Source organism: Myodes glareolus, chromosome 4 (assembly GCF_982192425.1).
Source record: "Myodes glareolus chromosome 4, mMyoGla1.1, whole genome shotgun sequence".
Taxonomy (NCBI): Eukaryota; Metazoa; Chordata; class Mammalia; order Rodentia; family Cricetidae; genus Myodes; species Myodes glareolus.
The window spans coordinates 1297277-1310578 of record NC_142029.1 but is presented as its reverse complement, the minus strand read 5'-3'; the positions used below and the strand labels follow the sequence as shown (position 1 = coordinate 1310578).

The 13302-nt window shown below is 43.2% G+C and overlaps 1 protein-coding gene across 2 annotated transcripts in view; it reads left to right on the top strand.

Annotated features, from left to right (window-relative positions):
* Kif15 (kinesin family member 15) overlaps positions 1-13302 on the top strand; it is a 56845-nt gene that overhangs the window by 42974 nt on the left and 569 nt on the right. For both annotated transcript variants that reach the window (XM_048423294.3, XM_048423293.3), the window contains exons 27-34: positions 2335-2481; positions 4633-4734; positions 5052-5216; positions 6296-6405; positions 9117-9189; positions 9649-9686; positions 12657-12822; positions 12968-13099. In XM_048423294.3, coding sequence (XP_048279251.3) covers positions 2335-2481; positions 4633-4734; positions 5052-5216; positions 6296-6405; positions 9117-9189; positions 9649-9686; positions 12657-12822; positions 12968-13099 — 933 coding nt within the window. The remainder of the gene's footprint in view (positions 1-2334; positions 2482-4632; positions 4735-5051; positions 5217-6295; positions 6406-9116; positions 9190-9648; positions 9687-12656; positions 12823-12967; positions 13100-13302) is intronic.

Genomic DNA, 13302 nt, shown 5'->3' with positions numbered 1-13302 from the left:
TCTCCTTCCCTCCCTTTCTTCCTCTGTCCCTTCCACCCTTCAAGATAGGATCCTCTCTGTGTAGCACGGGCTGACCTTGAACTCACAGAATTCCACCTGCCTCTGCCTCCTGAGTGCTGGGATTAAAAGTGTGTGTCACCGCCTGGCAGCAGTAAAAATTGTTAAGTCCTTGTTGCAAAAATAAAATAATGTATCAGAATAAGGAGAAAATTTAGCAAGTGTTAGGCCATCAGAGAGATTCCAAGTGATGTAAAGGAAGACATGAAAAGGAAAACACAGAGTTTTCATTATAGGCATAGAAATTCGAAACTTCAATGCAAATCCCAGTTTTGAAAAACTAATGAGACCTGGACATGGTGACTTTGCCTTTAATCTCACTATTTGGGAAGCCAAAGTAGGTCTAAATAATTCTCGGTCACCCAGGGAGGCTTACACAGTGAGACCTTGTCTTGAAAGGAAGGGAGAGAGAAGGAGAATCCAGATATAAGTACATATAATAAAAACTGCAACTCACTTAAAATATTTAGTTGTGTATTCAGTTATGATGTATCCAAAGGTGAAACAGAATTCACCTCTGAGAAAGTGAATACATGGGAGAATGTAGGATAACAAGTTCCTCTGTGTGCATGAGTGTGTGTGTGTGTGTGTGTGTGTGTGTGTGTGTGTGTGTGTGTGTGTGTGTGTGTGTGTGTGTTTAGGGGGTTGCGTGTGGATTTTTCAGGCACCATCAATCCTGTTTTTTGAGATAAATTCTTACTGTTCTGTAGAACTCACTACTTAGGCTAGACTGTCCAGCCCATGAGCCCCAGGCATCGTCCTGTCTCTACCTCCCTGGTGCTGGGATTAGGGGTCTGCCAGAATTAGGGGCCTGCCGTTCTGCCCAGCCTTTTATGTGAGTGCGAGAAATTGAACTCCAGTCTTCACGATTGCACTCGTTTCCTTCCTGTTGCTATGATGAAACACTCTGAAAACAAGTTGGATGGAAAGTTCCTGTTTGTCTTACACTTCCAGATCGCAACCCGTCGTTGAGGGAAGTTAGAGCAGACGCCTAAGCAGAAACCATAGAGGAATGCAGCTCACTCCCTGACTGACTCACAGGCTCATGATTAGCTAGCGTGCCTAGTGATGGTGTTACCCACAGTGAGCTTACCTGAAGACATATCCACAGGCAATCTGATCTAGGCAGCTTTCCTCTTAGATGACTCTGTTGTATCAAATTAACAAGCTCACTAGGATACATGGAAGATTTTATTGGCTGAGCTGTCTTTCCAGTCCCTTGGGTCCTCTTTTCTTTTATTTATTTTTAAAGATTCTTTTTCTATTATATGTTATATGCGGGTGTATGTAGTACTCTTGGGGGCCAGAAGTACTCTTGGGTCTCCTGAAGCGGGATCTATGGTGGTTATGAGATGCCGGATGCGGGTGCTAGGAACCCACCTTCAGTCCTCTGCAAGAACGGCACTTTATTGACAGCTGTTCATCTCTCTAGCCCTGAGATCATCCTTTTAAAACTGTGTGCATATGTCTACACGGCAACAAAGGGTGAGCAGATTCTGCTTTGATATGGTCACTGCCTGTGCTATGTAAGTAAGAACTACATAGGCAGGCGTGAGGAATTCTCTCTGAAGACATCTTTAACAGCTGTTTACCTTCTAGAATATGAAGCCCAGAATTGGGCTGAGGATATTGCTCTGTGGATAAAGTGCTTGCGGCATAAACATAAAGACCCATGTTTGGATCCTCAGCCAATGAAAAAACTGAGCTTATCAGCTAAATCTGTAACCATAGTGTATAGCGCTAGTGGGCAGAGTCAGACAGATCCACGGTGCTTGCTAGCCAATCAATCTAGCCAGGTGATTTATTCCAGGTCCAGTGAGAGATCTTGTCACACACAAGATAAGGTGTACAATAATAAAGATGCCTGACATGACCTCTGACACCTGTACATGTCATATACACATTTACACACACATATACATGCATTGTGCAAATATACATATATAAACCCATAAAACTCAATCAATGGGATATTAAGTAAGCTTTGCATCTTGAGTGTTCTCCATGAAAAGATCAACTCTAAATCCCTGAATAGAAAGAGCTGACTACCTAGCCTTACACAGAAGCCTGAATCTGCTGAAATCACACCTAGGCCTGTATTTATGTATCAACTGCCTGGGTTGTCTTGGAATGGTTTAGCCCATAAGCTGGAGGGGGGATTTTAAAGATTTTTATATGCGACTTTTCTAACTTTAAAAAATTTATAAGAATGCAATGATTTATGAAACAAACAAGATAGATACGAACTGTTTCCTTTGGGACATTGTTTCCTAACAGAAGGACATGCTGTGTGAAGATCTGGCCCATGCCACTGAGCAGCTGAACACACTCACAGAGGCCTCCAAAAAGCACTCTGGGCTACTGCAGTCTGCCCAGGAAGAGCTGACCAAGAAGGAGGCGTTGATCCAGGAGCTTCAGCACAAGGTGAGGGGCACCAAGACACCAGCAGGGAATAGCATAGGGCAGGGTGTCCTGACGGTCCTGCTGTGGCTAAGTTCTCTGTGCACAGAAGGTCAGCAAATGGGTTGATTACAGGCTCTCATTCCACCACGGACTTCCCTCCCTGCCCAGGTTTTTGACACATGATAACAATATCTGCGATAAGGTTGTGGTTACGAACAGTAAGATATTAAAACTATAGCCTTCTAAGTAATAAACTGTACATATGTATAACACTTAAGAAACACGTTTTTGCTGTTGTTTGAGAGTGGGTCTCACTATTTATCCTAGGTTGGCTTTGAGCTCATCATTTTCTTGCCTTCACCTCTGTTGTGGGGAGGCCGCTTGTTGGTTCCTGGCTGCTGAAAATTGTATTAATTAAAACACTGCTTGACCCATTAGCTTTAACTTTGGCTAAGTCTTATATCTTAATTTAACCCATTTCTAGTAATCTGTATATCGCCACATGGCTGTGGCTTATCGGGTGAAGTTTAGGCATCTGTGTCCGGCAGGGCTACATGCCTTTTCCTTGACTCCGCCTTCTTCCTCCCAGCATTCAGTTTAATTTTCCCCGCTTAACTAAGTTCTGTCTTACTATAGGTCCAAAGCAGTTTCTTTATTCGTTAATGGTAATCAGAGCATTCAGAGGGGAATCCTACATCACACCTCTCAGAGTGCTGAGAGGACAGGTACATGCCACTACACCCAGAATAAAATCTCTTTTTTACATAATAAATAATTAGATATATTTGTGAGGTTCATATTTATAGGTTTTTCTGGAGTTTGTTGAAACAAGCTCGCTTTGTAGCTCTGGCTTGCCTGGTACTCAATAGGCATCCCAGACTGGCCTGATATTCTATAATTCAGGCTGTCCTCAAACTCATGATAATCTTCCTAATCTCCACCCCCTGAATTCTGGGATTACAGGCGCCAGGCATCTCACTTGCCACACTGTGTTGCCTTGATATGTGTATACATTATACTATGATTAAATCAGATTGGTTAGTATATCCATTATCTTCATATGTGTATACATCATACTATGATTAAATCAGATTGGTTAGTATATCCATTACCTTCATATGTGTATACATCATACTATGATTAAATCAGATTGATGAATATATCCATTACCTCACTTATTGTTTTGTTTGTGATACAGTTTTAAAACTACTATTTACTGTTTTGAACTATACTTTATGCATTATTTTTGCTTGTGCTCAAGATATATTAGGTCTCAAACACTCTTCTCTGTCTGAACTTAATAGACTTTGGTGGACACCTCCTGTCCAGGACTCTTTAACTCCCCGGTCTCTCATAACTACTATTCCTTTCAACTCTTCTGAGTGACGCTGTTGTGGATTCCACAGCAGAAGCTAGTTCATAGTGTTTCTGCCCTTGGCTTCTGTCAGTTTTGTGATATCTTCTAGGTTTATCCATTTTATTGCAGGTGACAATTTGCCTTGTCCTACAACTGGCCAGTGCTCTTTTGTATCCTTGTTTTCTTTCCATCTGCTGGTGGATAATCAGATTTACTGTGCTTTGGCTCTTGTGAACAAGGGTGTGGTTAACACAGGGATGCAGTCCTCACTTATTGTATCACAAACTGGGCAGGATGGTTCAGTAGATGGAGCAGTTGCCAGGCAAGCATAAGTCCTGCTGCTTGGATGTACAAAGCTCACAACAGCTAGGTAGACATGGTGGTGTACTTGTGACCTAGTGTGCAGGGAGCAGAGCCAGGGAGTCCCTTGAGCACACTGACTAGCGGTTGGCCTCCACAGGTCATACCCATGCTTCTGCATGTGATCCCCCACAGATGTGAGCACACACACACACCATTTCATTTCCTTCAAATAAAGACCGAGAACTGAGATTGCTGACCACGTGGGAGTTCTAGTTTGTTTGGGGTGACCCTGCCCTTTTCCGTGGGTTTGTACTAATTGGCATACCCAGAGCAATACAGACTCTGTCCATGTCCTCAACTAGTACAGCTCTTTCACCTTAACAGGGGCAGAGCGCTGATGTGATGTGCTTTTCTCTGGTGGTTGGCAGTAAGGAAACTTGTCTTTTCTAATTGGACTGTGTATCCTGAATTATTTTCTAAACTATAACCTGTTATCTGTTCAATTTGCCCAGTTAAACCAAGAGAAAGAAGAAGTAGAGCAGAAGAAGAATGAATATAACTTCAAAATGAGACAGCTGGAGCATGTGATGGATTCTGCTACCGAGTATCCACAGGTACTTTTCCAAAAAAGTGCATTTCAGAATAGTTTTTCTAATGAGAAAAATGTGTAAATCATTATTTCTTGTAATTTTTAAGAAAAAAGTCTCTTCATTAACACCCCGTCTGCTTTCTACTTGGTAAGTTCTTTTGTTTTGCTTGGATGGGAATTAAAATAATAAACTAAGTGGCCTTTCTCAGCGTGCACCATGTTCTAGGGGTGTGGCATACACGTGAAAACCCGCATGTTATCAGTGCGGTGTGTGGACTGCAGATGAACTCTTCATGGTATCGTGTAAGCAAGCATTTGGATGGACTGTGATTTTTATTTCAGAGTCCCAAAACACCACCTCCTTTTCAACCTCATTTGGCCAAACTCTTGGAAACACAAGAACAAGAGATAGAAGATGGACGGGCCTCTAAGAATTTTTTGCAGCACCTTGTTACAAAACTAAATGAAGAAAGAGAAGTCAAAAATGCTGAAATCCTCAGAATGAAGGTACATGACTTTTTCTTTCAGTGAGCTTTAAAAATCTTCAGCTTCCTTCCAGCTGCTGCTGATCCACATTCTAAAGGCCAGAACTTTTTCAGAGTCTTCCTCCCACCCTTGACCCCTGGTAGTCTACTTTGTTGTCCCGGGGAGCTCCCACTTTCCTTCTCTTTCTTTTTAAAACTGTTCAGTACATACTCACTTAAGTCTGTAAGCTCCCTTTCCCTGCCATGTGGGGTTTTTAGTATCATAGTCTCTACCAACCACATTGTTATGAGCAATGAATAAGAAGCCTGATTCCTTGAACTTCACCTCAGTGCTGTCCAGCTTCTAAATCTTGGCAGATTAATAGCATATTACCTCAGCACAGATTTTAAATGTGGCATGCATGTCTTAGGTGCATGTGCTCGTGGAGGCCAGCAGTCAACATCACATGGGTTTCTCTATCACTTTCCACCTTAATTTTTGAGGCAAGGCCTCAGAGCGGGTACTATACTGACTGCGCCATCTTCCCAGCCCCTCGGTATAGTTTCCTTTTCTCTCCTCTCTTAGGCTGTTTTAAGACACTGGACATGTTCATGAGTCACGGTTCTAAGTCTCCAAGAACCCATCACCAACTGTTTAATTCAAAAACACTCAGTGTTGTATTTTAAGAATAATATAGCCAGGTGGTGGCACATGCTTTTAATCCCAGCACTTGGGAGTCAGAGACAGGCGGATCTCTGTGAGTTGAAGGCCAGCCTGGTCTGCAGAATGAGTTTCAGGGTAGCCAGGGCTACACAGTTAAATGCTATCTTGAAAAACAAAAAAGGTAATGTTAAAAAAAATAAAAAAAAAAAGGAGTCCCTGTCTCAGTCACAACCTTTTCTTTGGGGACGTGGGGACCTGACACACAGTGTTACTTCACAGACCTTGCTGTCCTGAAACTCCTTATGTACAGCAAACTCAGAGTTTTGCCCACCTCTGCCTCCCAAGTTTTGGAATTAAAGGTGTGTGCCACAACACCCAGCTTCAGTCACAACCTTGAGAAGAAAAATAGCACCCAGTCTGATATTTCTTTTGAAAAAAGCTATTTGATGTGTTCTCAGGATCAGCTGTGTGAAATGGAGAATCTGCGCCTGGAGTCTCAGCAATTAAGAGAGAAAAACTGGCTCCTGCAAAGTCAGCTGGATGATGTTAAAAGGCAGAAAGACAGTGGGTGAGTAAGAGCCAGAAGTCTTGAGGTACAAGATGCAGAAAAGGAGAGAGTTTCCCACCAGTCGACTCTGCTTTGCAATACGGTTCAGGGAAAGCAACCTACCAGACCGAGGCTTCTTCAGCATCCTGCTAAGCATGCCTAAGGCCCTAGGTTCGATATCCAATACCACAAACAAAACCAAACTAGACATCAAGTGTACGGTGTAGAATTGTTGCCTGTTAACTTTCTCCAAGAGGACCAGCAATAGGAGGGCTACTTATAAACCTGGTGTCGTCATCCATGCCTGCCTGTAGCCCTACTCAAGATGTGCAGGCAAGGGGAGAAGTTCACGGTCATCTTCCGCTACACATCAAATTCAAGACTAGCCTGGGCTACATAAGACCTTCTCCAACAGCAACAAAATAAGGCAGGGAGGTGAAATGGTCCAGAAAGAATTTTCTGGGATTGGGCCCTTACTAATTTCATTCCCCAGATTGGGTCCATGCTTTTTCCAGAGAATATTAGAGACGTGCCAACTGTCTAGACATTTTCAGAAGCTGTCCTGAGACAGTCTAAGATGGGATAACAAAGATTTGAGAGAGTTATAAAGGCAGCTCTGCTGACGGCGTGGATGTTTCTCTTCCCATCGTAGGGAACTCCATACTACTGACTTAGTGGACTAGAGTAAGTCGCTGGTAATTAGGTGCTCCCCTAGGTCAGTGGTTCTCATCTCATGGGCCGTGACCCCTTTGGGGTCGTATCAGATATCCTGAGGACCAGGTGTTTACATTGCAATTTATAACCTTAGCAAAATTACAGTTCTGAAGTAGCAACAAAGTAATTTTAAGGGGTCACAGCGTTAGGAAGGTTGAGAACTATTGCTCTAGGTGACTATTTGCTGTCTACAAGTCTGCTCGCCTGTTTCCCATGTGCTCCACTCCTTGCCAGTCTTATGAAGAGCACAGTACTTTTCCAAGTCATCTATTAAACCACAATTTAAAGTACCTTATTTTACTTCTTTTTTTTTCTTGTTTTTGTTGGTTGGTTTGTTTGTTTTGTGGGGAGGAAGGTTTTGAGGGAGGGTTTCTCTGTTTAACAGTCCTGGCTATCCTGGTACTCTGTTTGTACACCAGGCTGGCCTTGAACTCACAGAGATCCACCTACCTCTGCCTCCCAAGTGCTGGGATTAAAGGTGTGCGCCACCACTGCCTAGTTTATTTCACTTCTTTTCAGGTTTGTGCAAACTATAACCCAGTCTGGTCCCTAACCTCATAAATAGTGTTCTGTTGATTCATAGTCACTTCATTTATTGCTTCTTTGTTTGTTTTATGTACAGCCTTGGCAAGCCTAAAACTAGTTATGTAGACCAGGCTGGTCTCAAACTCAGAAATCTACCTGCCTCTCCCTCCTGAGTGCTAGAATCACAGGTGTATGCTACCAAGCCTGGCTTGCCTCCTTTCAGTCACCATGCTGAATGGCTATAATGTGATAGATAGGGCTATAAGTCTAAAATACTTAATGTCTGGATCTTATTTTATGGGTATTAATATTTTGTCTGTAAGTTTATCTGTAACAATTGTGTGCCTGGTGCCTGAAGAGGCCAGAAAAAGGTGTTGGGTTCCCTGGAACTGGAGTTACAAGTCGTTGTGAATTACCGTGTAGATGTGGGGACACAAACCCCAGTCTTCTGGAAGAGCAGCAAGTGCTTTGAACTGCTGAGCCATCTCTCAGCCCCATTGTCTGAATGTTGGCAAAAAAGAAGAAAAAAAAGTTTTCCTGACCGTGGATCAGTACACAAATACACAAACAGCACACCTGTGTTTTAGTTTTGGGTTTTTTGGGGGGAGGGGAGGTTTAGTTTTAAGATTTATTTATTTATTATATATACAGTACTCTGCCTGCATGTATACCTGCAGGCCAGAAGAGGGCACCAGATCTCATTACAGATGGTTGTGAGCCACCATGTGATTGCTGGGAACTGAACTCAGGACCTGTGGAAAGGCAGCCAGGGCTCTTAACCTCAGAGCCATCTCTCCAGCTCCCAACAAACACACCTTTCCCTGACCGTGGGTGACTTTACATTTGAGTCTCAGTACCATGACTAGGCTACAGTCATGCGAAGGGAGAGAAGCCTTACTAATGGTGGTCTGTTCACATCTGAGATTCCTAGCAAAGCCCACAGCACTCAGCTCTCCAGTGAGATCTTGCTGACCCACTGGACCACATTTTTCCCAACCCAGGCAAACTTGCAGAGGTGCATATGCCATCCAGACTATAGTCCCTTGATTTGTTGACGGAGTATTTGTTTTCTGTGACGCGGCCCATGTTATATGCTCAGGTCGTCCCTGCCGTTTGGATACACATGAAGCCAGAGTGGTTATCAGAGACTGTTATCTAACTCCCCTCCCACCTTCTGCCCTCTTCTGTTGGCAGTCTGCCCGCTAACTCAGAGGTGATCTTCATGTTGCCACTTTCAGCAAAATTTCTACACTAACTTTTCCTTTAAGCCTTGGTTAGATTTCTGCACTCTGCTGGTCTTGCTTTTACAGAGATAAGGTTCAGTCCTGAATTCTGGGGAGGGCCCTCTTTATCCCATCTGTGGTCACACTGGTTAACTGTTCTAACTTAATCAGCACAGTTAGCTTTACTATAGTTACATATACGAAACGGTAAATTAATCCTTGAATATACCTGACAGTGTTTCCCTGTCTGTTCCCTAATCTGTGCAACAGTCAGAGCCATCCAGACAGTCAACCGCTGAAGAACGAACATGAAGAGGAGATGGTCAAAGAAAGACTTGCTAAAGTATGGCTTTGTTTACATAAGTTTCTTCTATGAGAATTGCTTTTATACATAACATTCACGGTTATTTATTTTAGAAACCACTTTGCTTTTGAAATTATTGCCTTTACTGTGTTCCCACTGATTAACTGAGAAGTCAAGGTGCATCTGTCAGCCGGGCCTGGTGCTGCACACCCAGTGCGGTTCCAGTACTTGGGAGACTGGAAGGCGGTATCTGCCTTTGTATTTCTACACAAGCACTGCATTTCCCACGCACGGTTATCTGCGTAGAATCGAGTGTGGTGTCTTTAGCACAGCACAGGAATGCTGGTGAACCAGTGTCTTTTGTGTATCCCTGTGGGATTGTGGGAGTGGACATCGGCTTCATTTTATTAGCACAAAGGAAAATGGACTTGTTCCTCTCCATCTTCTTTTTAGTAAAGGTATTAAGAACCTAACCATCTTTTCTTTTTTTAATTATAGAATAAACTTATTGAAGAAATGCTGAAGATGAGAACAGAGTAAGTGTGCTATTTTATAGTTCAAGTCCTTTTTTCTTTCTTTCTTTCTTTTTTTGTATTTCTAAATTTTATTATGGGGGAGTGCATACACGCCCTGCCATGTGTGTGGAGGTTTGAGGATCTTCCACATAGGTCATCAGGCTTGTCCAGAAAGTGTCCCCCTGCTGAGCCGTCCTGCCAGGCCTAGTTCTTTGTTGATGTTGTTTTTAATTTTATGTGTATGGATGTTTTGCTTTGCCTTGTGTATGATGTGTGTCTGGTACCTGCAGTGGTCAGAAGGGGGCAGCAGATCCCCTAGAACTGGAATTACAGTGTTGTAAACTGTCCTGTGGGTGAAATTCTCCTCTAAAGGGAAGATACATCTGTAAGATAGCTTATTCCCTTCTGTGGTATATGTGTATATTGGTGTTTATCAGGGTTTCTTTGTGTAGCTATGGAGCCTGTCCTAGAACTTACTCCGTAGACCAGGCTGGGCCCGAACTCAAAGAGATCCGCCTGCCTCTGCCTCCCAAGTGCTGGGATTAAAGGCGTGTGCCACCACTGCCCTGCTCAAAGTGTTTTTTTTAATAAAATTTTATTTTATATGCATGTGTTTGTATATGGGTATGCACACATGCATGCAGATGCCTGCAGAGACCAGAAGAGAATATCGGATCCCCTACAGCTAGTTAGAGGCAGATGTGACCTGCCCTTTATGGTGCTTGGAGCTGAACTGCAGGTCTCTTCCGAAACAAGTGCTCTTAACTGTTGAGCCGTGTCTCTAACCTCAATATTTGCTCAATAGGCTTTTCATGTAAAGCCACTTTTAACAGCAGCAACATCAACAAAAAAGCGTATGGGCAATCTTTAGTTTTCTTGAGTTCCTCATGGACAGTTGAGCAGTTTAACAGGTTTCCAGCTAGTAGTGGTTAAGCTGGCATACAGGATAGTGAACACTCCAGATAAGTTTGTAGAACTACAGCCAATTTAGATATATCCTTTGGGACCTTGTCACTGTATGGCATGTGTTTCTTGTGGTGACAGAAACCCTCAGTGATATGTGGTCTTTGAAGCATACAGAGCACACACCATGTTGTGGGTGCACACACAACACATTTTCTTAAGTGCTGCTGAGAACTAGATATCAAACTGTGGTGGCATGGGCAGGAAAGATTTGATTTCATGTGGTTGGGACTTGGTGATACAATCAGGAACTGAGACTTTCCTCAATTGTGCTTTTGGTACTACCGGCTACAATATACCCTACTGCAGTTCTAACATCCTGTCTCCATAGGGGGGTGGTGGCTGCTGCTTCTTTTTTTTTCTTTTTTAGCGAGGTCTCATCTTTTAGCCCTTGCTGTCCTGGAATTCAGACATCCTCAGGGCTTAGAAAACAAACCAGTGTCCAGCAGGAAGACAGAGCTCACCATGCTCATCTTAGGCCAGCATCGTCCTCTGCTGGGAAACGGATGGGCCAGTGTTCTCTTCCTCAGAAACAAGCCAGATGTCTCCATGTATTTAGATACATTACTGACAAAGGAAGAAAAAAAGGCTTTATTTTGATTTACGGTTCCAGAGGGATCCAGACCATCATGGTGGGGAATAGCATAGGGGCAAGAGTAGGAAGCTAGCCATCATACTGCATTGGTAGTCAGGAATCAGGGAGAAAACAGGAAGTATGGCTGGGCAGTAAAATTTGACGGTGCACACCTTTAATCCTGGCACTCAGAAGGAAGAGACAAGTAGGTCTCGAGTTCAAGACTATCCTGGGCCACATCGTAAGTTCCATGACAACCAGGGCTACATAGAGAGGCCCTGCCTCAAACAAAACAAAAACCCTCAAGACATGGGCCTTAGAGGAATGTACTTCCTACAGAAAGTCTCCACTGCCTTCCAAAATAGCGCCTATCCGCTAGGAACCCAGTATTAAAAATGCATGAGCCCTAGGGAACTTTTCACATTCAAGCCACAACACCTGACTGACAGTAAGGTGGGCAGGAGCAGCGTCTGAGCTTTTTATTCAACCAGAGCAGAGGTGGAGCTCTGCCTGCATCATCTCTGAGGGTATGGCTGAGCATGCTCTGGAAACACATTGCCTAGATTGAGCTGGCCTATGGAGAGGTTAGATCCCGTGTATCACCTCATCCATCAGTCCGTAGTGCATTCCACATGCATTGTAGCAAACAGTGTTTCTAACAGAAAGTTTACAAGACTGAAACGGTCTTAAAAATAGGTGAAATGGGTAAGGTACACACCCCTGATGACAGAACTAATGTTCCATTGTCTGGGGCTTGGTTTTTAAATCAGAAATCATTATTCTGAGATTGGAGACACTTAAAGCCTACAGACTGTAATGATACCTCATTTCCATCTCCTTGTGGGCAAATAAAGTTTCACACTAAATTCTTATGATTAAAAATGTGAAGCCTGTCATTGTGAAATACGCCTATAATCCCAGCACTCGGGTAAGGGAAGTAGGTCATCCTCAGCTACATGTTGACTTTGAGGATAACCTGAACTACACAACAGTGTGACTCCAAATAATAAATAAAATGGTTTAAAGAGTTTTTCTCAGGATTAAAACATTGATTTAACAAAGCAGTCACATCTGATATTCAGTACTATCCCTCTACTGTGTTGAGGAAAGTGGAGCCCAGGGCCCGAGCCATTGTCAGCAAAGCCTTCGCCACCTAGGTCCACCCCAGTTCTAGCCTTTGTTTCAAGAGAGGGTTTTCTCTGTGTAATCTTGACTGTCCTGGAACTTGCTCTGTAGACCAAGCTGGCCTTGTATTCAGAGGTCTACCTTCTGCCTCGGGAGTGCTCGGATTTAAAGGTGTGCACCTTTAAGAAGAAGTAAGCCTGTCTTCTTTTGCCAGCTCTACAGGAGTCCTGAAGAAATCAAAATTCTGAACTTAGAAGGAAAAGCCTAGTTTGAGTCCTGTTTTATAACTATATTTTCTTGCAATATTGTTAGTAATGCTATTCTTCCAGGCTAGAAGAAGTCCAGAGTGTTCTTCAGAGTAAGGAAAAGGTCTGCCGCAGGATGGGTGAGGAGATCGAGAGAACCAGAACTCTGGAGTCGAGAGCATTTCAGGAAAAGGAGCAGCTGCGGTCAAAGCTGGAAGAAATGTACGAAGAAAGAGAGAGGACTTTCCAGGTGCGTCGGGTTGTCCAGAATTAACAAAACACATCCCTGGTTCAGTTTCTCTAGTGTGCAGAAGGCCACAGAACCTTGGCCAGCGCTCCATTGGTGCTGGTGAGAGGGTGTGCACAGTGTGATCTTCCCGTCCTTGGGTTGACAGGAAATGGAGATGCTGAGAAAGCAACTCGAGTATCTTGCTGAGGAGAACGGAAAATTGATAGGTCATCGAAACCTACATCAGAAGATCCAGTATGTAGTGCGTCTCAAGAAGGAAAACGTCAGGCTTGCTGAGGTAAACTGGAAACTATTCTAAATAAATTTATGGTGGCTTAACAATGATTATTTTAGTAAAATAAATTAGTCATTGCTATTTTACTTTTTTGTGTTTTGAGACAGGGTCACACTCTAATCTTACAGGTGCCAGATTTTTACTTAATATTCACAAACAACTAAATATTGTAGCTTTAATTTGAATATATACTGAAGTAAAGAAAA